The 22,665-nt window shown below is 41.2% G+C and overlaps 3 protein-coding genes across 5 annotated transcripts; 2 read left to right on the top strand and 1 right to left on the bottom strand.

The window, feature by feature from the left end:
* The first annotated feature begins 7,045 nt into the window (after positions 1 to 7,045).
* LOC110488290 lies at positions 7,046 to 8,363 on the top strand. Its single transcript, XM_021560460.2, has 3 exons — positions 7,046 to 7,352; positions 7,720 to 7,809; positions 8,055 to 8,363. The coding sequence occupies exons 1-3, from the start codon at positions 7,206 to 7,208 to the stop codon at positions 8,160 to 8,162; spliced, it is 345 nt and encodes a 114-aa protein (XP_021416135.1). The 5' UTR covers positions 7,046 to 7,205; the 3' UTR covers positions 8,163 to 8,363.
* Positions 8,364 to 15,286: 6,923 nt separating this feature from the next.
* si:ch211-191i18.4 (uncharacterized protein LOC799350 homolog) lies at positions 15,287 to 16,732 on the top strand. Its single transcript, XM_021560462.2, has 3 exons — positions 15,287 to 15,860; positions 16,046 to 16,171; positions 16,530 to 16,732. The coding sequence occupies exons 1-3, from the start codon at positions 15,666 to 15,668 to the stop codon at positions 16,641 to 16,643; spliced, it is 435 nt and encodes a 144-aa protein (XP_021416137.1). The 5' UTR covers positions 15,287 to 15,665; the 3' UTR covers positions 16,644 to 16,732.
* Positions 16,733 to 18,099: 1,367 nt separating this feature from the next.
* LOC118946484 (protein JTB-like) lies at positions 18,100 to 22,120 on the bottom strand. 3 transcript variants are annotated; one of them, XM_036971248.1, is made up of 6 exons: positions 21,966 to 22,120; positions 20,835 to 21,022; positions 20,706 to 20,746; positions 20,312 to 20,397; positions 19,709 to 19,788; positions 18,100 to 19,409 (listed from the first exon to the last, which is right to left on the bottom strand). In XM_036971248.1, the coding sequence occupies exons 2-6, from the start codon at positions 20,930 to 20,932 to the stop codon at positions 19,253 to 19,255; spliced, it is 462 nt and encodes a 153-aa protein (XP_036827143.1). In that variant the 5' UTR covers positions 20,933 to 21,022; positions 21,966 to 22,120; the 3' UTR covers positions 18,100 to 19,252. The 3 variants fall into 3 exon arrangements, with proteins under 3 accessions (XP_036827143.1, XP_036827142.1, XP_036827144.1); XM_036971247.1 differs by having other exon boundaries at positions 21,949 to 22,098; XM_036971249.1 differs by having other exon boundaries at positions 19,709 to 19,785; positions 21,949 to 22,098.
* Between the last annotated feature and the right edge of the window lie 545 nt (positions 22,121 to 22,665).

The following is a 22,665-nucleotide window of genomic DNA, read 5'->3' as shown; positions in this document are numbered from 1 at the left end:
GGCATTTAATTGAATCATGTCAGTTAAGCCTATTTTAAAGATTGCTATTGGTCACAGGTGTAGGTCACTTTTTACTGACAATGAGCTAATCAGTAAAATCATATTTGACTATATTACCCAATCTCGTCCTATTCGTGATGGCATTAGAAGGCAATTTATTTCCAAGTGTGCACAAGTTAATTAACATAATTAATCTAACCTGTTGCAAATTAATATGCGCTTATACTAGCCATATTGCAGTTTCCTTCATTCGGGCTGATGCCTATTGAAGAAATGAGAACAGCATAAATCATAAAGCATTATTCAAAATGTTGACTTCTCTTATCTGATGTAGCACCATAGCAATATGGTAATATGACAACTTTCAACCTGGACTCAGGGGTAGGCGCAACATAGTAAATGTAAATCGCTCTCCCTACATTTAGTATTACGTTTTGTATGGTATGAATTAATTTGTGGATGTACATCATCCATTTCGTATGATATGTTACGAATTACAATTCGTATGATACAGTATGTTTACGAATTGCGATTCATATAATATTTTACGAATTTGCAATACATATAACATATTCCAAATTCCAATTTGTTGTGGCTAGAGTTAGCTAGGTGGCTAGCGTTAGCTAGGCTAGGGGTTAGGGGGTTTATAGGTTAAGGTTAGGTGTTAAGGTTACTGTTAAGGTTAGGAGTTAGGGGTAAGGGGAAGGGCTAGCTAACATGCTAAATAACTAAAAAGTAGTAAGTAGTTTCAAAGTTGCTAATGAGCTAAAATTGTCTGTGATGTGATTCGAACACGCAACCTTTGGGTTACTAGACGTTCGTGTTATACGCCTGTCCATCTTTCCAGACAAACCTCCCTCTTTGTTATGTATCCTTAACAAAGTAACATATACTAATATAAGTGGCAGAGATTTACATGTACTATGTTACATCTAGTATTTAGGCCAGGCTGCAACTTTGGAGGCACGATATAAACCTGGTGGTCATAGTAGGGTAGTGCTGCAGCACCCCCTGAAAATCATAATAAACAAATATATAAACTACCGTTCAAAAGTTTGGGGTCACTTAGAAATGTCCTTGTTTTTTAAAGAAAAGCATATTTCTTGTGCATTAAAATAACATCAAATTGATCAGAAATACAGTGTAGACATTGTTAATGTTGTAAATGACTATTGTAGCTGGAAATGCCAGATTTTTTATGGAATATCTACATAGGCGAACAGAGGCCCATTATCAGCAGCCATTAATCCTTTGTTCCAATGGCACCTTGTGTTAGCTATTTCAAGTTGATCATTTTAAAAGGCTAGTTGATCTTTAGAAAAACCTTTTGCAGTTATGTTAGCACAGCTGAAAGCTGTTGTTCTGATTAAAGAAGTAATAAAAACTGTCCTTCTTTAGACTAGTTGAGTATCTGAGGCATCAGCATTTGTGGGTTTGATTACAGGCTCAAAATAGCCAGAAACAAATCACTTTGTTCTGAAACTCGTCAGTCTATTCTTGTTCTGAGAAATTAAGGCTAATCCATGCGGGAAATTGCCAAGAAACTGAAGATCTCGTACAACGCTGTGTACTACTCCCTTCACAGTACAGCACAATTTTGCTCTAACCATAATAGAAAGAGGAGTGGGAGGCCCCGGTGCACAACTGAACAAGAGGGCAAGTACATTAGAGTGTCTAGTTTGAGAAACAGACACTTCACAAGTCCTCAACTGGCACCTTCATTAAATAGTACCAGCAAAACACCAGTCTCAACATCAACAGTGAAGACTCCGGGATGCTTGCCTTCAAGGCAGAGTTCCTCTGTCCAGTGTCTGTGTTCTTTTGCCAATCTTAATCTTTTATTTTTATTGGCCAGTCTGAGATATGGCTTTCCTTTGCAACTCTGCCTAGAAGGTCAGCATCTCGGAGTCGCCTCTTCACTGTTGATGTTGAGACTGGTGTTTTGCAGGTACTATTTAATGAAGCTACCAGCTGTGGATAAGAACATCTACTAAAATGGAAAATAATATAATAGACCATTTTATTTTTCACATACAAATAAGTTGCATTGGCAAAGTATTTTTTTTAAACTGGAAAACATACAGTACCAGTCAAAAGTTTTCACACCTTCTCATTCAAGGGTTTTTCTTTATTTTTTACTATTTTCTACATTGTAGAATAATAGTGAAGACATCAAAACTAAGAAATAACACATATGGAATCATGTAGAAACGAAAACAGTGTTAAACATATCAAAATATATGTTATATTTTAGATTATTCAAAGTAGCCACCCTTTGCCTTGATGACAGCTTTGCGCACTCTTGGCATTCTCTCAACCAGCTTCACCTGGAATAGTTTTCCAACAGTCTTGATGGAGTTCCCAAATATGTTGAGCACTTGTTGGCTGCTTTTCCTTCACTCTGCGGTCCAACTCATCCCAAACCATCTACAGTGCCTTGCGAAAGTATTCGGCCCCCTTGAACTTTGCGACCTTTTGCCACATTTCAGGCTTCAAACATAAAGATATAAAACTGTATGTTTTTGTGAAGAATCAACAACAAGTGGGACACAATCATGAAGTGGAACGACATTTATTGGATATTTCAAACTTTTTTAACAAATCAAAAACTGAAAAATTGGCCGTGCAAAATTATTCAGCCCCCTTAAGTTAATACTTTGTAGCGCCACCTTTTGCTGCGATTACAGCTGTAAGTCGCTTGGGGTATGTCTCTATCAGTTTTGCACATCGAGAGACTGACATTTTTTCCCATTCCTCCTTGCAAAACAGCTCGAGCTCAGTGAGGTTGGATGGAGAGCATTTGTGAACAGCAGTTTTCAGTTCTTTCCACAGATTCTCGATTGGATTCAGGTCTGGACTTTGACTTGGCCATTCTAACACCTGGATATGTTAATTTTTGAACCATTCCATTGTAGATTTTGCTTTATGTTTTGGATCATTGTCTTGTTGGAAGACAAATCTCCGTCCCAGTCTCAGGTCTTTTGCAGACTCCATCAGGTTTTCTTCCAGAATGTTCCTGTATTTGGCTCCATCCATCTTCCCATCAATTTTAACCATCTTCCCTGTCCCTGCTGAAGAAAAGCAGGCCCAAACCATGATGCTGCCACCACCATGTTTGACAGTGGGGATGGTGTGTTCAGCTGTGTTGCTTTTACGCCAAACATAACGTTTTGCATTGTTGGCAAAAGTTCAATTTTGGTTTCATCTGACCAGAGCACCTTCTTCCACATGTTTGGTGTGTCTCCCAGGTGGCTTGTGGCAAACTTTAAACAACACTTTTTATGGATATCTTTAAGAAATGGCTTTCTTCTTGCCACTCTTCCATAAAGGCCAGATTTGTGCAATATACGACTGATTGTTGTCCTATGGACAGAGTCTCCCACCTCAGCTGTAGATCTCTGCAGTTCATCCAGAGTGATCATGGGCCTCTTGGCTGCATCTCTGATCAGTCTTCTCCTTGTATGAGCTGAAAGTTTAGAGGGACGGCCAGGTCTTGGTAGATTTGCAGTGGTCGGATACTCCTTCCATTTCAATATTATCGCTTGCACAGTGCTCCTTGGGATGTTTAAAGCTTGGGAAATCTTTTTGTATCCAAATCCGTCTTTAAACTTCTTCACAACAGTATCTCGGACCTGCCTGGTGTGTTCCTTGTTCTTCATGATGCTCTCTGCGCTTTTAACGGACCTCTGAGACTATCACAGTGCAGGTGCATTTATACGGAGACTTGATTACACACAGGTGGATTGTATTTATCATCATTAGTCATTTAGGTCAACATTGGATCATTCAGAGATCCTCACTGAACTTCTGGAGAGAGTTTGCTGCACTGAAAGTAAAGGGGCTGAATAATTTTGCACGCCCAATTTTTCAGTTTTTGATTTGTTAAAAAAGTTTGAAATATCCAATAAATGTCGTTCCACTTCATGATTGTGTCCCACTTGTTGTTGATTCTTCACAAAAAAATACAGTTTTATATATTTATGTTTGAAGCCTGAAATGTGGCAAAAGGCCGCAAAGTTCAAGGGGGCCGAATACTTTCGCAAGGCACTGTACATTGGGTTGAGGTTGGGTGATTGTGGAAGCCAGGTCATCTGATGCATCACTCCATCACTCTCCTTCTTGGTCAAATAGCCCTTACACAGCCTGAAGGTGTTGGGTCATTGTCCTGTTGAAAAACAAATGATAGTCGCACTAAGTGCAAACCAGATGGGATGGCGTATCGCTGCAGAATGCTTGTGGTAGCCATCATGATTAAGTGTGCCTTGAATTCTAAATAAATCACCAACAGTGTCACCAGCAAAGCACCCCCACACCATCACACCTCCTCCTCCATGCTTCACGGTGGGAACCACACATGCAGAGATCATCCGTTCAACTACTTTGCGTCTCACAAAGACACAGCGGTTGGAACCAAAAATCTGAAATTTGGACTCCAGACCAAAGGACAGATTTCCAACAGTCTAATGTCCATTGCTCGTGTTTCTTGACCCAAGCAAGTCTCTTTGTATTTTTGGTGTCCTTCAGTATTGGTTTCTTCACAGCAATTTGACCATGAAGGCATGATTCACACAGTCTCCTTTGAACAGTTGATGTTGAGATGTGTCTGTTACTTGAACTCTGTGGAGCATTTATTCGGGCTGCAACTTCTGAGGATGGTAACTCTAATTAACCTATCCTCTGCAGCAGAGGTAACTCTGGGTCTTTCTATCCTATGGCAGACCTCATGCGAGACAGTTTCATCATAGCACTTGATGGGTTTGGAGACTGCACTTGAAGAAACTTTAAAAGTTATTGAAATTTTCTGGATTGACTGGCCTTCATATCTTAAATGAATGATGATTTTCGTTGCTTACTTGAGCTGTTCTTGCCATAATATGGACTTGGTCTTTTACCAAATAAGGCTATCTTCTGTATACCACCCTGAACTTGTCACAACAAAACTGATTGGCTTAAGAAGGAAACTAATTCCACAAATGAACTTTTAACAAGGCACACCTGTTAATTGAAATGCATTCCAGGTGACTACCTCATGAAGCTGGTTGAGAGAATGCCAAGAGGGTGCAAAGCTGCCTTCAAGGCAAAGGGTGGCTACTTTGAAATATTCCAGGTGAAGCTGGTTGAGAGAAAGCCAAGAGTGTTCAAAGCTGTCATCAAGACAAAGGTTGGCTACTTTGAAGAATCTAAAATCTAAAATATATTTTAATTTGTTTAACACTTTTTTGCTTACTACATGATTGGATATGTTTTTTCCCGTAGTTTTAATGTCTTCACTATTATTCTACAATGTAGAAAATAGCAAAAATAATGAAAAACCCTTGATTGAGTATGTGTTGAAACTTTTGACTGGTACTGTATGTATATCAAGTATTTTTATATTCCTTAAGCATTATCAGATTAAGTGTTTTGTACATATACTTATCAGACTTAAGTTACACATTTCTATTTATGTAACCTTTATTTAACCAGGTTGGCAAGTTGAGAATCAAATCAAATCAAATGTATTAATATAGCCCTTCGTACATCAGCTGATATCTCAAAGTGCTGTACAGAAACCCAGCCTAAAACCCCAAACAGCAAGCAATGCAGGTGTAGAAGCACAGTGGCTAGGAAAAACTCCCTAGAAAGGCCAAAACCTAGGAAGAAACCTAGAGAGGAACCAGGCTATGTGAGGTGGCCAGTCCTCTTCTGACTGTGCCGGGTGGAGATTATAACAGAACATGGCCAAGATGTTCAAATGTTAATAAATGACCAGCATGGTCAAATAATAATAAGGCAGAACAGTTGAAACTGGAGCAGCAGCATGGCCAGGTGGACTGGGGACAGCAAGGAGTCATCATGTCAGGTAGTCCTGAGGCATGGTCCTAGGGCTCAGGTCCTCCGAGAGAGAGAAAGAAAGAGAGAAAGAGAGCATTAGAGAGAGCACACTTAAATTCACACAGGACACCGAATAGGACAGGAGAAGTACTCCAGATATAACAAACTGACCCTAGCCCCCCGACACATAAACTACTGCAGCATAAATACTGGAGGCTGAGACAGGAGGAGAACAAGTTCTCATTTACAATTGCGACCTGGCCAAGATAAAGCAAAGCAGCAAAGCAGTTTGACACATACAACAACACAGTACAATAATACAATAATACAGTAGAAAAATAAGTCTATATATGATGTGAGCAAATGAGGTGACATAAGGGAGGTAAAGGCAAAAAAAAAAGCCATAGTGGCAAAGTAAATAAAATATAGAAAGTAAAACTCTGGAATGATAGATTTGCAGTGGAAGAATGTGCGAAGTAGAAATAGAAATAATGGTGTGCAAAGGAGCTAAATTAATAAATACTGTAGGGGAAGAGGTAGTTGTTTGGGCTAAAGATGGGCTATGTGCAAGTGCAGTAATCTGTGAACTGTTCTGACAGCTGGTGCTTAAAGCTAGTGAGGGAGATAAGTGTTACCAGTTTCAGAGATTTTTGTAGTTCGTTACAGTTATTGGCAACAGAGAACTGGAAGGAGAGGCGGCCAAAGGAAGAATTGGTTTTGGGGGTGACCAGAGAGATATACCTGCTGGAGCACGTGCTACAGGTGGGTGCTGCTATGGTGACTATAAGGTAAGGGGGGGCTTTACCTAGCAGGGTCTTGTAGATGACCTGGAGCCAGTGGATTTGGTGACTAGTATGAAGCGAGGGCCAGCCAACGAGAGCGTACAGGTGGTATGCTGGTAAATGCTGGTAAACACTCAAATACATTAAGTTAAAAAATCATAAAAAGTAGTCCACTGTGCATGCTGTTCTTACCTGCATCCCTACCCCCCACCCTGAAATCGCAGCACCCCAAAACTACATCCCACTACTATGGATCGGCTCCTAAAGTTTCACCCTGGTGGTTGAATTCCTTGGAGTGGTGGGAATGTTTAATATCATTGACCGAGATACCCATCTCACCCAATCCGTGCAAAACACGGTCTGAGGAGACCAAGGTGATGACGTTCGAGCGAAATGGGAGCAGCACCGGGCTGGTTCTATATAAATAGAGAAAGTTTCCAAGCAACAACAGAAGCAAGTGCAGCACCCATGAGCAGAAGAGTGAGGACCTGAACTGCAAAATAGAGAGGCAGAGAATAATACCAAAGTCACAGATAGTTGCCAAGAGAACTTTGCTGAAGTACGACTTGTTTCGCATCCTCTCAGTTCAAGCGGAAGATTTTCAGCACCATGGACAGCATCAGGGTCCGCGCAGTCTTCTACCTGGGCGTCTGTCTGTCTGTCTTCAGTGTTGATTGCCAGGAGCAGATGTCACCCGATAACACACTCTCTTCACAAGAGGAACAATTTCCACTGGGATATGTCACCAGAAATTTGGTGTGTCAAATTTACTAATTTACTTATTTTTCTGTCCTTTTTGTGGATTTTAGGATAAAACAGTTTGTTTCGACTCAAACCAATCCAGAACTTGTTCAAGCATTTATTTATGTTGTACCATCAACCGATGTGTAACTATTCTGTGATGGAGATTGAGGACAGTCTACTTTTACCTTATGTGTTCAAATTAGCTAAGTAAGATATCTATTATGTACATTATGCATTTGCGCCCATTCTTGCCCAATGTCAAGTAGCCGATTATATCGTTCCGCCTTCAAGCTAATGTCGAGAAATAGATGCCATGCAATATTTATTTGGGTTGATAGTGAAGATGGTTCTAAATATCTTTATTGGCGACTTTTTTCAGGCTGATGTGCTCGAGGGGCTTCTAGAAGGCGGGCAGCAAGACAACATGATAGGTCTATCAGTGGAGAAGAAAGCAAGTCTCATTCCACGGGTAAGTCAAGAATAACCTACGTTCTTTTACATCTACCTTACATATCTCAGTTCCAAAACGCACCTAACGCAAAACTGAATGAGCGCAAAAGGTTGTCTGAGAGAGTCATATATTTGGAGTGCCAGCAGAGCCTACGGTGCTGTCGGAAGTTGTCTGTTACATTGAATGTGCTTTTATTTGGGAACAGAAATGTGCAAGTAGGACCTAACGAATTTTGCTAACACTCTCTCTCCTCTCATATTTAGTGTGATGTTGGAGAGCGGTGCGCTATGAAGCACGGGCCGCGCATCGGAAGGCTTTGTGACTGTCTGCGAGGCACGGCATGCAACACATTCTTCTTGCGTTGTTACTGACCCCGGTCACAGACCTATCCCCTCAGGCGCACAACATTTCCGAGACCAAGGCTTGTGATACGCCCATGCACCTGTACCGTTACCAATGTAAATGTCAGTCTGCATGTATGACTGTCTTGAATTCCTTTGTCTTCTGGAAGTATAAACAAATGTATTTATTTTCGTTTAATAAAACCTCTCCATAAAGCTCCACGCATCCTCTTGCATTGTAGACGGGCCCTTTTTGATGTGTTATTAAATCAAAAGTTCACTTCTTATTTTCCTATTGCATTTGTAGCCCTACAGCTGCAATTAAATCCGTTTATTTAGGTTAATCTCCAAATGTGTTGCTTATAATGACATTGAAAGTCGAAAAATGAGATGAGGTTGCACACATCAGAAATGCTATCTAAAAAGACGTGTTCATTCAAACACGTTGTCTGAAAATGTCTCACATTTTAGTTCGTTGATAAAAGACCAAGGTGATAAACTTTACGTTTGGACGTAATTTTACATTAATGCAACAGGCCTTAATCTTGCCGAGTGATCCAGTCACTGCTGTCTTGCTGCAGTTGTCTTCGCTGCACTTCGCTCCACAATTACTATGCATATGACTAATTGTGCTGCCATCATTAAGACTTTCCAACCAAATATGAATCAATCTCTCAAGATTTGAGTTGACCTGGATGGACAAGTGGTGATCTTTAATACCAGACGGATTTGGAGCCTGACTCCGTAAATGGTTAAGGAGGCGGGTGTACATAAAACAAAATCTTGACGCACTTTTCTATCACATCTTAGATCACCCTGTCTGACCTTTTCGCTGAGATCATACGAATAATGCGTGCGATATGAAGATGAGATATGGCTTTTTTTAAATACAGATTTCAGATATTAAAGGACCAGGGCCAGGTCAGAAGCGTGATTGACCTGTATTTGATATATATTTCCATACTACAAGGTTGGAATAATGCTGTGACATTTTTATGATGATAATGCCCTTTTAGTCTAAGAGCTGTTTGAAAATACCTGTTTTGAGTTCACCAGGTGGTAAATTAGCGGACAGATCAATAAGAAACAGAGTCCTAAACCTCTCTGCCAATGACAGCTAGTTCCCCCCCTCCCCACTCAGACCACTCCCACACAGTCCTAGCGAAATTCTTGCTCTTTTGCTAAGCTATTTTTGTTTCTTTTCGGCCATTTTAATTGAAAACAATCACAGAAACCAGGTTTCCATCCAACCTTTTTATGCGAGTAAAGCACTGTGGCTTCAGAAAGTATTCATACCCTTTGACTTATTCAACGTGTTACTTTACAGCCTTCAAAATGGATTCAATTGATGTATTTCCTCAACCATCTACACACAATAACCCACAATGACAAAATGAAAACATGTTTTTAGACATTGTTGCAAATGTATTGAAAATGAAATACAGAAACACCTAATTTTCATCAAGTACCCGTAAAAAGTTTGCACACACCTACTCATTCAAGGATTTCTCTTTAGTTTGACTGTTTTCTACATCGTAGAATAATAGTGAAGACATCAAAGCTATGAAATAACACACATGGAATCATAGTAGTAGTAGTAAACAAAAAAAAAGTGTTCAACAAGCCCAAATATATTTTATATTTGAGATTCTTCAAAGTAGCCACCCTTTGTCTTGACAACAACCCTTTGCTATGACACTCCAAATTAGAGTTCAGGTGCATCCAATTTCCTTTGATCATCCTTGAGACATCACTACAACGTTATTAGAGTTCTCCTGTGGCCAATTCAATTGTTTGGACATGATTTTAGAAAGAAACACACTGGTCTATATAAGGTCCCACAGTTGACAGTGTACAGTATGTCAGAGCAGAAACTATACCCTGAAGTCCCAAGGAACTGTCTATAGAGCTACGTTTGTGATGAGGCATACTGTATATCTGGGGAAGGGTATAAAAGTAACATGATCACATTTTTTTGGTATTTAATTTAAGAAATCTGCAAAACATGTTTTCACTTTGTCTTTATGGAGTATTGTGTGTAGGTTGGTGAGAATTTTTTTTCATTCAGGCTGAAACGCAACAAAATGTGGAATAGGTTAAGGGGTATGACTACTTTCTGAAGGCTTGTCTGATCATTTTTTTTACGACAGGTCTGACAGAAAAAGCTAATTTGTCTGTAAACTGTCCAACTGTCGACAAAACAAAATATGCTAGACAAGGTAAGTTATAACAGAAATAGCAGTGGAAACACCTTTATGCGCAAATATTGATATAATAAATCAAAACAAATTGTATTAGTCACATACACATAGTTAGCAGATGTTAATGTAAGTGTAGCGAAATGCTTGTGCTTCTAGTACCGACAGTGCAGTAATTTCTAACAAGTAATCTAACAATTCCCCAACATCTACCTAATACACACAAATCTAAAGAGCTAAAATGAGAATATGTACATGTAAATATATGGATGAGCGATGGCCGAGCGGCATAGGCAAGGTGCAATAGATGGTATAAAATACAGTATACTGTACATGTGATATGAGTAATGTAAGATATGTCAACTTTATTAAAGTGGTATTATTTCAAGTGTCATTGTATTAAGTGACTAGTGATCAATTTATTAAAGTGGCCAGTGATTGGGTTTCAATGTAGGCAGCAGCCTCTCTGAGTTAGTGATTGCTGTTTAGCAGTCTGATGACCTTGAGATAGAAGCTGTTTTTCAGTCTCTCGGTCCAAGCTTTGATGCACCTGTACTGACTGACCTCCTCTTCTGGATGGTAGCTGTGTGAATAGGCAGTGGCTCGGGTGTTTGATGTCCTTGATCTTTTTTGCCTTCCTGTGACATCGGGTGTTGTAGGTGTCATGGGGGGCAGGTAGTTTGCCCCCGGTGATGTGTTGTGCAGACAGCATCACCCATTGGAGAGCCAAGCGATTGAGGGCGGTGCAGTTGCCGTACCAGGCTGTGATACAGCCCGGCAGTATGCTCTCGATTGTGCATCAGTAAAAGTCTGTCAGGGTTTTCGGTGCCAAGCCAAATTTCTTCAGCCTCCTGATGTTGAAGAGGCGCTGCTGCTCCTTCTCAGGTGGGTGGACCGTTTCAGTTTCTCCATGATGTGTATGCAGAGGAACTTAAAACTTTCCACCTTCTCCACTGCTGTCCCTTCGATGTGGATAGGGGGCTGCTCCCTCTGCCATTTTCTGAAGTCCACGACCATCTCCTTTATTTTGTTGATGTTGAGTGAGGGGTTGTTTTCCTGACGCCACACTCCGAGTGCCCTCACCTCCTCCCTGTAGGCTGTCTCGTCGTTGTTGGTAATCAAGCCCACTATTGTTGTGTCGTCTGCAAACTTGATGATTGAGTTGGAGGCGTGCATGGCCACACAGTCATGGGTGAACAGGGATTACAGGAGGGGGCTGAGCACGCACCCTTGTGAGGCCCCAGTGTTGAGGGTCAGCGAGGTGGAGATGTTGTTTCCTACCTTCACCACCTGGGGGCGGCCGGTCAGAAAGTCCAGGACCCAGTTGAACAGGGCAGGGTTGAGACCCAGGGTCTCCAGCTTGATGATGAGCTTGGAGGGTACTATGGTGTTGAATGCTGAGCTGTCATCAATTAACAGCATTCTTACATAGGTATTCCTCTTGTCCAGATGGGATAGGGCAGTGTGATGGCGATAGTGTCGTCTGTAAACCTGTTTGGGCGGTATGCAATCGGAAGTGGGTCTTAGGTGGCCGGTAAGGTGGAGGTGATATGATCCTTGACTAGTCTCTCAAAGCACTTCATGATGACAGATGTGAGTGCAACAGGGCGGTAGTCATTTAGTTCAGTTATCTTTGCCTTCATGGGTACAGGAACAATGGTAGCCATATTGAAGCATGTTGGGACAACAGACTGAGATAGGGAATGATTGAATATAAACACACCAGCCAGCTGGTCTGAGCATGTGCTGAGGACGCGGCTAGGGATGCCGTCTGGGCCAGCAGCCTTGCGGGGGTTAACACGTTTAAATGTTTTACTCACGTCAGCCACGGAGAAGGAGGGGGGGGAGCACAGTCCTTGTTAGCAGGCCGCGATGGTGGCACTGTATTATCCTCAAAGCGGGCAAAGAAGCTGTTTAGTTTGTCTGGAAGCGTGATGTCGGTGTCCGTCACGTGGCTGGATTTATTTTTGTAGTCCGTGATTTCCCGTAAACGCTGCCACATACGTCTCGTGTCTGAGCCGTTGACATGCGACTCCACCTTGTCCCTGTACTGGCATTTTGCTTGTTTGATTGCCTTATTTAGGGAATAACTACTCTGTTTATATTCAGACATATTCCCAGACCTCTTTCCATGGTTAAATGCGATAGATCGAGCTTTCAGTTTTGCGCAAATGCCGCCATCCATCCACGGTGTCTGGTTAGGGTAGGTTTTAATAGTCACAGTGGCTACAACATCTCCAATTAAATTCTTTATAAACTCACTCACTGAGTCAGCACATTGGTCAATGTTGTTCTCCGAGGCTGACCGGAACATATTCCAGTCTGTGTGATCAAAACAATCTTGAAGCGTGGCTTCCGATTGGTCGGACCAGAGTTGAATGGTTCTCGTCACTGGTACATTCTGTTTGAGTTTCTTTCTATAAGACGGAAGGAGCAAGATGGCATCGTGGTCAGATTTGCAGAAGGGAGGGCGGGGGAGGGCCTTGCATGCATCAGGGAAGTTAGAGTAGCAGTGGTCGAGGGTATTGCGCATGCGCATGCTCATAGCGCAATTTGCTTTGTTAAAATCTCCAGTTACAATAAATGCAGCCTCAGGAAGTATGGTTTCCAGTTTGCATATAGTCCAGTGAAGTTCCTTGATGGCCGTCTTAGTGTCTGCTTGAGGGGGAATGTACCCAGCTGTGACTATAACTGACGAGAATTCTCTTGGTAGGTGAAAGAGAGAATGTTAAAATCTCTGATGTCTCTCTGGAAGGCAACCCTTGCTCGAATTTACCTTGTCAAGAGACTGGACATTGGCTAGTAGTATACTCGGAGCGGTGGGCGATGTGCAGATCTACGGAGCTTGGCCAGGTGGCCGCTTCGTCTGCAGCGTCGTTGTTTTGGGTCGACTACTGGAATTAGATCCATTGTCCTGGGTGGTGGTCCGAACAGAGGATCCGCTTTGGGAAAGTCGTATTCCTGGTCATAACGTTGGTAAATTGGCATTGTTCTAATATCAAAGAGTTCTTCCTGGTTGTATATAATAAGACTTAAGATTTCCTGGGGTAACAATGTTAGAAATAATACATAAAAAAACAAAATACTGCATAGTTTCCTAATATTCCGAAGTGAGGCGACCATCTCTGTCAGCGCCATCTAACTGTAAATATCGAAGTAAACTTGGAGGTGTATCTCGATGATATGGTGTGTGGTCCCTCCCACTATGACTCAGAAAAGCATGCAGTTTTTTAGGCTACAAATTAAATAAATGATAATGAACTTCACAGTTTGATGAAAGTGGATGGTGATGAGCTTGATGCTCCTTCTTCTGGTCACATAATGATCGATGCTTGGCTGCCATTTGACAAATTATAAGACCCCGGATATTTAATATCATTATGTAACAGGTTATACCCGCATTGTATCTGCAATCTGTTGGCTAGAGCGCACATGCCAAGACCAGAGTGGGCACATTCACTGTTACGAATCCCTTTTGGCCCGACAGTCTAGGGGGGGATGGTAATGAGACCCGTAACATAACTCAGGCAAATTATAATAGTGACAAAGTAAAAGTGTGAACGAAATAACCAGGACAACTGAAATCTACCATCAAACTCAAGGTTTATTACTAAACACACGGTAATGGGGGGAGCAGGAAAAGGGGCTGCGCTGGACCCAAGGAAATAAACAATAAGTATTCAAAAACACCCCTAAGCTAGACTAGCCTACTTTAACAATAGCTAACTAACTAACCAAAAATACAGTGGGTGGTCCGCCCAGTTCTAACTAGTGTATTTAACAAAGTTTACCTACGGTTAGTGTTTTCCCATGGGAGACTTGTCTTGGTTTCCCCTTTTCCCACCAGCAATCAAACACAAACACCATAACCAAAAACAATACTCACAGGTGATGACAAAGTGCTATGGAGGTGCTCAAACAAAAGAGAGGTTAATAAAAAGAGAGGTTAATAAAAAGAGGTTAATAAAAAGAGGTTAATAAAAAGAGGTTAATAAAAAGAGGTTAATAAAAAGAGGTTAATAAAAAGAGAGGTTAATAAAAAGAGAGGTTAATAAAAAGAGGTTAATAAAAAGAGGTTAATAAAAAAGAGAGGTTAATAAAAAGAGAGGTTAATAAAAAGAGAGGTTAATAAAAAGAGAGGTTAATAAAAAGAGAGGTTAATAAAAAGAGAGGTTAATAAAAAGAGAGAGTGAAACACAGAGAGAGTGAAACACAGAGAGAGTGAAACACAGAGAGAGTGAAACACAGAGAGAGTGAAACACAGAGAGTGAAACACAGAGAGTGAAACACAGAGAGAGTGAAACACAGAGAGAGTGAACCACAGAGAGAGTGAACCACAGAGCGAGTGAACCACAGAGCGAGTGAACCACAGAGCGAGTGAACCACAGAGCGAGTGAACCACAGAGCCCTACAGACATGGCATTTACAGAGAGATTGCGCTGTAGAGCAAACAACTGATGGGGTTTTTAAACCAAGGGAAAGGAACTGTGATAGGGTAGGAAACAGGAGGTGTGTCTTCTGATTGATGATTGGATTGGTGACTGATTGGGTAGTGATGAGTTTCACCTGTGAGGGGAGAAGGAGAGAAAAGAACACAGGACACACACACACAGGATAATGGTATCCGTAACATTCACTATATAATGCCACATTTTTTTGGTGCCAAAACCATCAGTAGAGTTGACAATGCAATGGGAATTTAACTGCAACATATCTTCATGTACACTATGTCATAAAGCTTGAATCCGCAACAAGTCAATTTAATGGAAACACTTGGAAAAATGCACATATTGTTTTATGCAGATGTTTTAAACATTCGCAAGAATATTGAATCGTGGCCAATTGGAGGGAAACCTGGCTAATAAGGTTGTTACCCAGAAATGATTTGGTTTTGAGATAAAAAACGACTGTATTGGACCTCTAAGAAAAATATCAGACATGTACATGAAGGCGCTGTAGATTAACTAAAGGAAATTGTGTGATAGGCTAATAGGCCATGTTTGCTCTGTCTTGTGGATATAGTCTACACCGTGGTTGGTTCATTTGAGCTAAACGCCAAGGCCTACAGCTTGTGTCAACCTGTCAAAGTGTAATTTGCAACGGACGTCATGTGATCATTAAACCCGTTTAGAAAAGGAAAGATTACCGTGCATCTAGGAGAGTGTTTGCGCACACTGGGCAGTGTGCTTGTTAAAGAGGCTCGGCAATAGCGTCTGCTATTGACGTCGAGACAAAATATTGTTTGTGGACATCGGAGTCAAATTGGTTGAGCTGAAATGCGCTCAGCACCTTGGAGAGCTCTCGCGCGTAGTGAATCACTCGGTCACTCATTCTGATGCGTACAGATCAGCAGTGCCACTGTCAATTTAGTGGAAATCAATTTAGTGGAAATCACGCTATGACGAATTTCACTGTGCTGTTTCTGCTGATGTGTTGTGTTCTATGTGTGCACTTTCTGTCTGTCGGAGTAGAGGCAAGATTACCGGACGTTCCGTCGTTGGAAACACGAGACTCACGCAAGCATAAACAGGTGAGTTTGGTTAGATATCCTGGCTATGATTTAAACAGCATAGTCATTTAATATAAGACTAACTTTATTATATGAATCAATTCCGTCTAGTGAACATAATTGTTTAATGGTACTATGGACTATGATGATTAGGCCTTTGGTCTCGGCCCCAATATAGCCAAGTAATTTTCACTCTTCTATTCTAGTTGGGTGTCCCTGTCCATGATAGGGTACAGCTTCAGAGGGAAATATCTTCCTCAGTTTTGAGAAACAAGTTCAACCGCCTTCCGGGAGTATGTCAACGTCTACGCAGAAGGAGAATCACAATTCTGGTACATTATTGGCTGTAACTAACCACCATTTTTTAATGCTTCCTAGATCTGCTTTTCTGTTGAGCTAATTTGTCAAAAATGCAGTTGGACAACTTATTTTTAGTAGTTGGCCCTTTTTCTAATTTTAGCATTTTATAAACCACGGGCCCAATCAAAACCCAGTTAGGACTACCAGCTTTGATTGAGTAGGGCCCCAAGTTACTATTGTTAGCCTTCAGTTTGATTGTGGTACCAGTGCGACATCTAGTGGTTCATTGGAAACCCCCAGCAACTACACAGTGCCCTTGTTTGGCATCGGTGCAATCTAGCACACACAAATCAACAATGGAATCAATTTTGTCATGTACTTTTCTTTCAGTGCAATTCCAACGTGGGCAAGTACTGTTCGGTCAAAGATGGAGCTCAACATGGCCATATTTGCCGCTGTCCAAGAGCATCAAAGTGTAAATACTTCTTTCTGAGGAGTCTGTAGAGTTCAATCTAGATTGTCTTTGTCTGTTGTGCTGTTTGTCTCCCGTCAAACTGTTTTGGCAACTAAATAAACGCACATTTTCAAGAGAAAAATATAAGGAACACTTTCCCAGTACATCACAAATTGTGTCTTTTGACACAAATACAAGTCCAAGTTGACTCTGGGAATCTTCTTTTTCATATTTTATGTTCAACTTGTATCTTACATCCCTGAAAAGTTTGCTTATTTAAGGTAACACTTACCACGCATCATTACACATCATAACAGCCTGTCATAATAGGGTCATAAAACTGTCTTGACCTTTTTGGTCCTGTTGTGACATATTGCATTACTTTATGACTGGTTATGACACCAACATAAGTGTCAAATCCCACAAAAAAAACCTACCACGGTAGTTACTTTATGGCTGGTTATGACACCTAGATAAGTTTCAAAACCCACAAAACATACCATTACACCATAGCCTACTTGTCAACAGTATGTTTCTAACATTTTCTGAAATTTACCATATTAAATAATCATTGTAATTGCACACACATTGATGTCAGACATGCACCTACCCCAATGCTCTGTTGCTGATGCTGGGATGAATGCAGGAGCAGATATCAGAAGCAGGACAATATACTTTTTTTTTGGACTGATGATTGACATAAGGGCATGTACGTGAGAGGCCCATCTGGCTTACAGCAGTGTTAAGAACTTTAAAGTATTTTTACTTAAGTATCACGTAAGCTGTTTTTTTTTTTTGGGGGGGGGGGGGGGGGGGGCTGTAAATTACTAGTTCTACTTTCACTCCACTACATTCCTAAAGAAAATATGTACTTTTTGCTCCCATACATTTTACCTGACACAAATGTAGTCATTACATTTTGAATGCTCAGGCAGGAGAGACTTATGATCCAATTCACACACACACACCTATCAATATAACACATACCTACAGCCTCTGATCTGGCGGACTCACGAAACACAAATACATTCGGAAATGGGTGTTGAAATGTGCCTGTCTGTCCGTAAAGGGGGAAAAAAGGGAGAGATTGTGCCATTAGCGTAATATGAGGAATCTGATGTATAGCTTTTACTTTATACTTTTAGTCAAGTATTTTCTTAGTCCAAGTAAAGTCACAGGATGGTCATAATGCTTCAAGACAGTGTCATAAAGTGTATTATCTGCAAGTAATTTCAAATGGAGAAAAAAAAACACAACTAAAGAATTCATTACAACAAAAACAAAGGACTTAAGAAACAAACAAAATAAATTGTTGGGGAAAGAAAAACATTTGAATAAATGTGGGTTGACACGTGTCATAACCAGCCATGCAATATGTCACAACAGGTGTAAATGTATGCTTCAGGACAGTGTTATGACCATATAACAGATATCAACTGTTATGACCGTGTCATGTCGCTGGGTGTGAAGTGTTACCCTATTTAATTACAACAAAAACACATTAACTGTTGTCCGATTTTCCATTTATTCTTGCAGAATTCTCAACTCTTTGAGAGCTGCTGAGGCTGGAAAACACGTCACATAATTCCTAAAAATACATTATTTACAGTTGAAATGTAAAACCATGATAAAATACTGGCAATCACTGAGCTCAGAGACCAATGTTACTAGGAGCCTACTAGGGGAGTCGAAAAAAGTGAGTCTCCATCAGCGGAAATGCAACTAAGTTTTTAAATGAATGAAAACAGAAAGAAATATGTGCAGTGTGTTTGTGTGTATTGGATAACGCTATACTCTTATGAAAAAGTAGTCAAATGTCAGTGTTTGTGTTTAGAACCATGCCTGGAATCTCCAAACACACAAGATTTCACCTTTCACAACCTAGTGATTATAGACTTTTGGCAGAACACCAATACTGAATCTTGGAAATATGAATCCCATGGAGGTGAAAAACAGCACTGCAGCATGAAACTCATACAACAGTACACAGTAACACTGCAACACTCATCCCCCTATAAGACAGATTCTAGATCCACTTGAGTCACAGAGCTAGTTATTTGGCCATGTTTCCAAGTCAGACAGGGCATTTGACACTAGATGAGATTATTGGTTCTCTCAGAGAACAGAAACATGTGCCAGAAACGTCTCTGGCATTTGTCAGACAATTCTGTATATTCAACACAGGTTTCACACAGGTTTCAGTCCACCCCAAAAGATGTCAAAGAAATGTATGTGGCTTGAACTGCTACTTAGAATGCAGTCAGTTCCCGTTCATCACTTTGTCCAGATCAAAGTACTGCAAGTTGCCTGCTCAGAAGAGCCATTCCCTTTAGGGTTATTCATTCCATTGACAAAACGCCAGACACTGTTCACCATTTGTGCTTTGGCGGGTTAAAATTAGAGCTGGAGTTTCACTGTCAATCTTGATTTTATAAGCTTGTTACTGTCAGGCCTAATTTCTTCAACAACCCCCCCCCCCCCCCCCCCCCCCCCCAAAAAAGGGAAACAGTTTTCTACTAAGTCTGGTCCATTGAACATTACGTTCTCCAGGCCCCCATGCTGTTGAAATGGAGCGGCTGTGGTAATTCTTAACAGTTTGAAATGTTGAGATGAGCCACCATGGTGAGTTCTACTAGTCTCTTCACTCTGGTGTACTGCGCTAGATGGACTCGATCTGCCTGCGGACTTTCTCGGAGGCAAGCCGGTCCAGCGAACGTTGCCTAGCGACCACTATGAGCGCAAATAGTATGGTGAGGCCCAACGTGGCTCCTTCAAACTTCCAGAAAAGGTGTTCCTCCATCAGGGTAGAGCGGCAGCTACGAGCAGAAGGGAAACAAGCGTATACATGATAGAAAGCTTGACAGAATCATTATTATCATGTGTAAAATTCAACCTTAAAAATCAGTCTGTGCAGTAGTCTAACATTTGAGTTTGTCTCCTGTAATCTGTTATGAAAAAGCGCTTCATAGTGTTTTCTTAAGATAAGTTATCTAAAGTCTGGTTAATGACATCCAATTCACACAAGATCTAGGTTCAACCTGTGAAATCAAGAGACAGCTCGGCATCACAAGATCACAACGAAATGGCAATAGAAGTTGTAGGGGTGGGGACTCACCTCTTGTACTCATCTTTATTAGACTTGGTGCAGTTGATCCTCTCCGCGTATCCCGTCTGAATACATGCTGCCCACGACTTCTAGAGGGAGGACAGGATGGTTAAGGGCGTCTAGTCTACAAACTGTCGAAAATGATGTATCAGACACAGAAAACAATGTTTTCATGACAGTAACATGTTGGTGGAAGGTGCAAGGGAATTCGATGGGTTTACACTGGATATACAAGCCCAACAGAAAAGTTGGAGAGGGTTTGTGTTTAGCTTGGAAGTGTCTTAAACCAGGTTATAATAACAGACTGTGTTTTTCTCTTTCACTGGGCTAGCTTAAACCTGCCTACTTTAAAATCAGATAAGAGTATCCCAGTATTCTCTATAGCTTACAGTTAAAAGGGCTTGTTGCAGCTTGAAGTCCACTGTCATAAGCAACCACGGACTGTGAGGTAGCATAAAACACGACTACATTAATAGCATACATTGAATATACTGCATTCATGTTTAGAGAGATATTCACATCTCCCAATAATAAACTGTCTATTAACCAGATAACTATTGGCGGAAGAAAGGACAAGTGTGGGGAGGGAGATGACAAAGAGAGAGATCTCACCGACTGTAAAGTGTTGCACCGGGAGCATTCCACTGCAACCACAAACTCCTCCATCTGCCAACAGGGGGTGGTTACCGGCCTGGCCACTAAAACACAGGCGAAACACAATGCCTTGAATCAGTATCTGAAAAGGACTGAGAATAGTTTTGACAGAAATTATGCTGAATGACATGACCAGTGACACTTTTGTTTATACCCCTGACACGGGTGAAGTAGAAGCTCCAGTTTATCAGCCCCACACACAAACATGTGCTTCTCTGTGAACTGTGTTGCTAACTTGCTATACAAACGATGTATGAGCAGTCACTGGCATTTATGTTTGCAGCACCACATCAATCCTGTACTCATGTTCTCCAACTCATTCTTATCAAATACTGATAAAAAAGTATAGCACCTGTGGTCTTCTCCTCACTCAGCAGAGCTGCACCAAACACTCTGAAAGAGACAGTAATGAGGGTTAAGCTCTGAAGCAATGTCGAGCATAAAGGCTTATCAGCAAGAAGGATGACACCAGCACACTCACCTGAGAGACACCAAAACCCAGAAGAGTGCATGCAAGGCCAGGATTCTGGGCCTCAAACACGACATGGGGATCCTGCAATCGCTCTCCATCCTCCCCATGCAGGTGCGTGTGGTGTGTGCCACAATTACAACCAAGGCCTGAAGCTTGTCATCGTGGAATTATTCTCTATGGTCCAAAATGGCTGAAACCTGTTACACAATCAAACCACTACCATAATAAGAGACTGAAACATTGGGCAACAGGGAATGCCCATGTTCAACAACCAAACATCCATTTAGCCCATTTATAATTAGCAACCACTAAGACACTTTAACAGAGGTCAAAGAAGCTTATCTAGATGCCACTGTTAATCGCATTAACGTTACATGTTCAATGGAAGCATGATGGTTCAAGTCCAAATGTGTTTTCCTCCCTAGCCTAGCGCTGGACCTCATACGCTGTCTTCCAGTCATTTAAACTACTCCCCCCAACAGATACGCCGTAGGTTGACTGTGGACACCTACCTATGTGGGCAGGGTCTGCTGAACAAAGCATTACGCTAACTAGCTAACCATCGAACTGACTTCATGATGAAAAAACGTATCCAGCCATTTCTCTCTGTTCACTCAGCAGTGAATGAGACAATGCAGCAAACCTTCCAGTCAACTGGACTTCAACCTTTATATCATCTTTCCATTAGTAATATTAGGTAATTGCTGCATAAACATATTAACAAAGCAGACAATGCGGGTCGCTTTTATAATAAATAATAGGTTAGTTTAGGTTAGGTTAGGTTAGGTCAGGTCTAGGTTAGGTTAGTTTGATATCGTGCCACTAATCATTTGATTATAGCTAGTAACGTAGTACTATCATAACTTGGTTTAGGCAATAACTATCAAGCAAGTTAGCTAGCTACATGACATAGAAAGCAACATGATTAACAGCCGGCTATTTTGTTCCCAGTAGAGTCGCTAGTCTCGTTAGCCTGGCGGGGGTTTAGGTTTACTAGCTAACATAGCGAGAAGACGGCTAACGTTAGTAGCATAACTTAGTCACCGGAACCCCTTCTGATTAGCATGCTGAACTAATTGATCATACAAATGTAATGTTAGATATTATTCGTTGAAAAGCAAACCTTAACAGATGTCTCACAAAGACTTAGTGTGATTTTGTTGTTTTCGTTCAGTCCTTGAATAGCCGTTTAGTGGAGAAGTGCACCGCCATTTTGAGTCATGTTGGAAACGCTAATGAATACGTAACCGTACGTCTTCAAATGCGTTGCATCCTGGTTGACCCGGTGTCATTAGCGATAGCTCCCTCTAGCGCTTGTCTAGAACGCAAACTTGCGAACTTGTACACAATCCCATGTGTTAAACCTATCTGTTCAGGGAAAATAACGTGTGTCTAGGTCTGCTGATAGTGAAAGAACTGAAAACCTATTTAAATGCCAGAGTCTGGATAACTGAAATGACCAGGGGCCGGTCCGCCCAGGTCCACCATGCCCTATTTTGTCTATATTCTACCTGGCTCTGAGAATAGTGCATTGAACTGCTCACAATATACAGAAAACACTGCAGAACTCCACCCCCTCCAATGAAAGTCCTTATAATTCAACAAAATCCTCGCTCACTGGTCCCAGGTTCTCCCTATTGCCACATTTGTTGTCTCATATCATGTTGACCTACTTTATTTCACTTTTGTTCAAATGTATATTTTGGGCTTATGTGTAATATGGTTCTATAGTATCTAACCTGATATTTGTTCATGTCAGATCAAATCTATGCCTACTTAATTTCCAGTTGACTGTAGCCAATGCATGTCCCCAATACCTGATATATAGGTGGGTACAGGA

Source organism: Oncorhynchus mykiss, chromosome 32 (assembly GCF_013265735.2).
Source record: "Oncorhynchus mykiss isolate Arlee chromosome 32, USDA_OmykA_1.1, whole genome shotgun sequence".
NCBI classification, from domain to species: domain Eukaryota; kingdom Metazoa; phylum Chordata; class Actinopteri; order Salmoniformes; family Salmonidae; genus Oncorhynchus; species Oncorhynchus mykiss.
This window is presented reverse-complemented; position numbering and strand designations above follow the sequence as displayed.

Excerpts from the sequence above, each read along its gene's own strand:
- LOC110488290 (XM_021560460.2), top strand. The coding sequence starts at position 7,206 with ATGGACAGCATCAGGGTCCGCGCAGTCTTCTACCTGGGCGTCTGTCTG. Across the intron at positions 7,353-7,719 it reads GATATGTCACCAGAAATTTG|GCTGATGTGCTCGAGGGGCT; the intron begins GTGTGTCAAATT and ends GACTTTTTTCAG. Across the intron at positions 7,810-8,054 it reads AAGCAAGTCTCATTCCACGG|TGTGATGTTGGAGAGCGGTG; the intron begins GTAAGTCAAGAA and ends TCTCATATTTAG.
- si:ch211-191i18.4 (XM_021560462.2), top strand. The coding sequence starts at position 15,666 with ATGCGTACAGATCAGCAGTGCCACTGTCAATTTAGTGGAAATCAATTT. Across the intron at positions 15,861-16,045 it reads ACTCACGCAAGCATAAACAG|TTGGGTGTCCCTGTCCATGA; the intron begins GTGAGTTTGGTT and ends CTTCTATTCTAG. Across the intron at positions 16,172-16,529 it reads GAAGGAGAATCACAATTCTG|TGCAATTCCAACGTGGGCAA; the intron begins GTACATTATTGG and ends CTTTTCTTTCAG.
- LOC118946484 (XM_036971248.1), bottom strand. The coding sequence starts at position 20,932 with ATGGGGAGGATGGAGAGCGATTGCAGGATCCCCATGTCGTGTTTGAGG. Across the intron at positions 19,789-20,311 it reads GGTGCAACACTTTACAGTCG|AAGTCGTGGGCAGCATGTAT; the intron begins GTGAGATCTCTC and ends TCCTCCCTCTAG. Across the intron at positions 19,410-19,708 it reads AATAAAGATGAGTACAAGAG|CTGCCGCTCTACCCTGATGG; the intron begins GTGAGTCCCCAC and ends TTCTGCTCGTAG.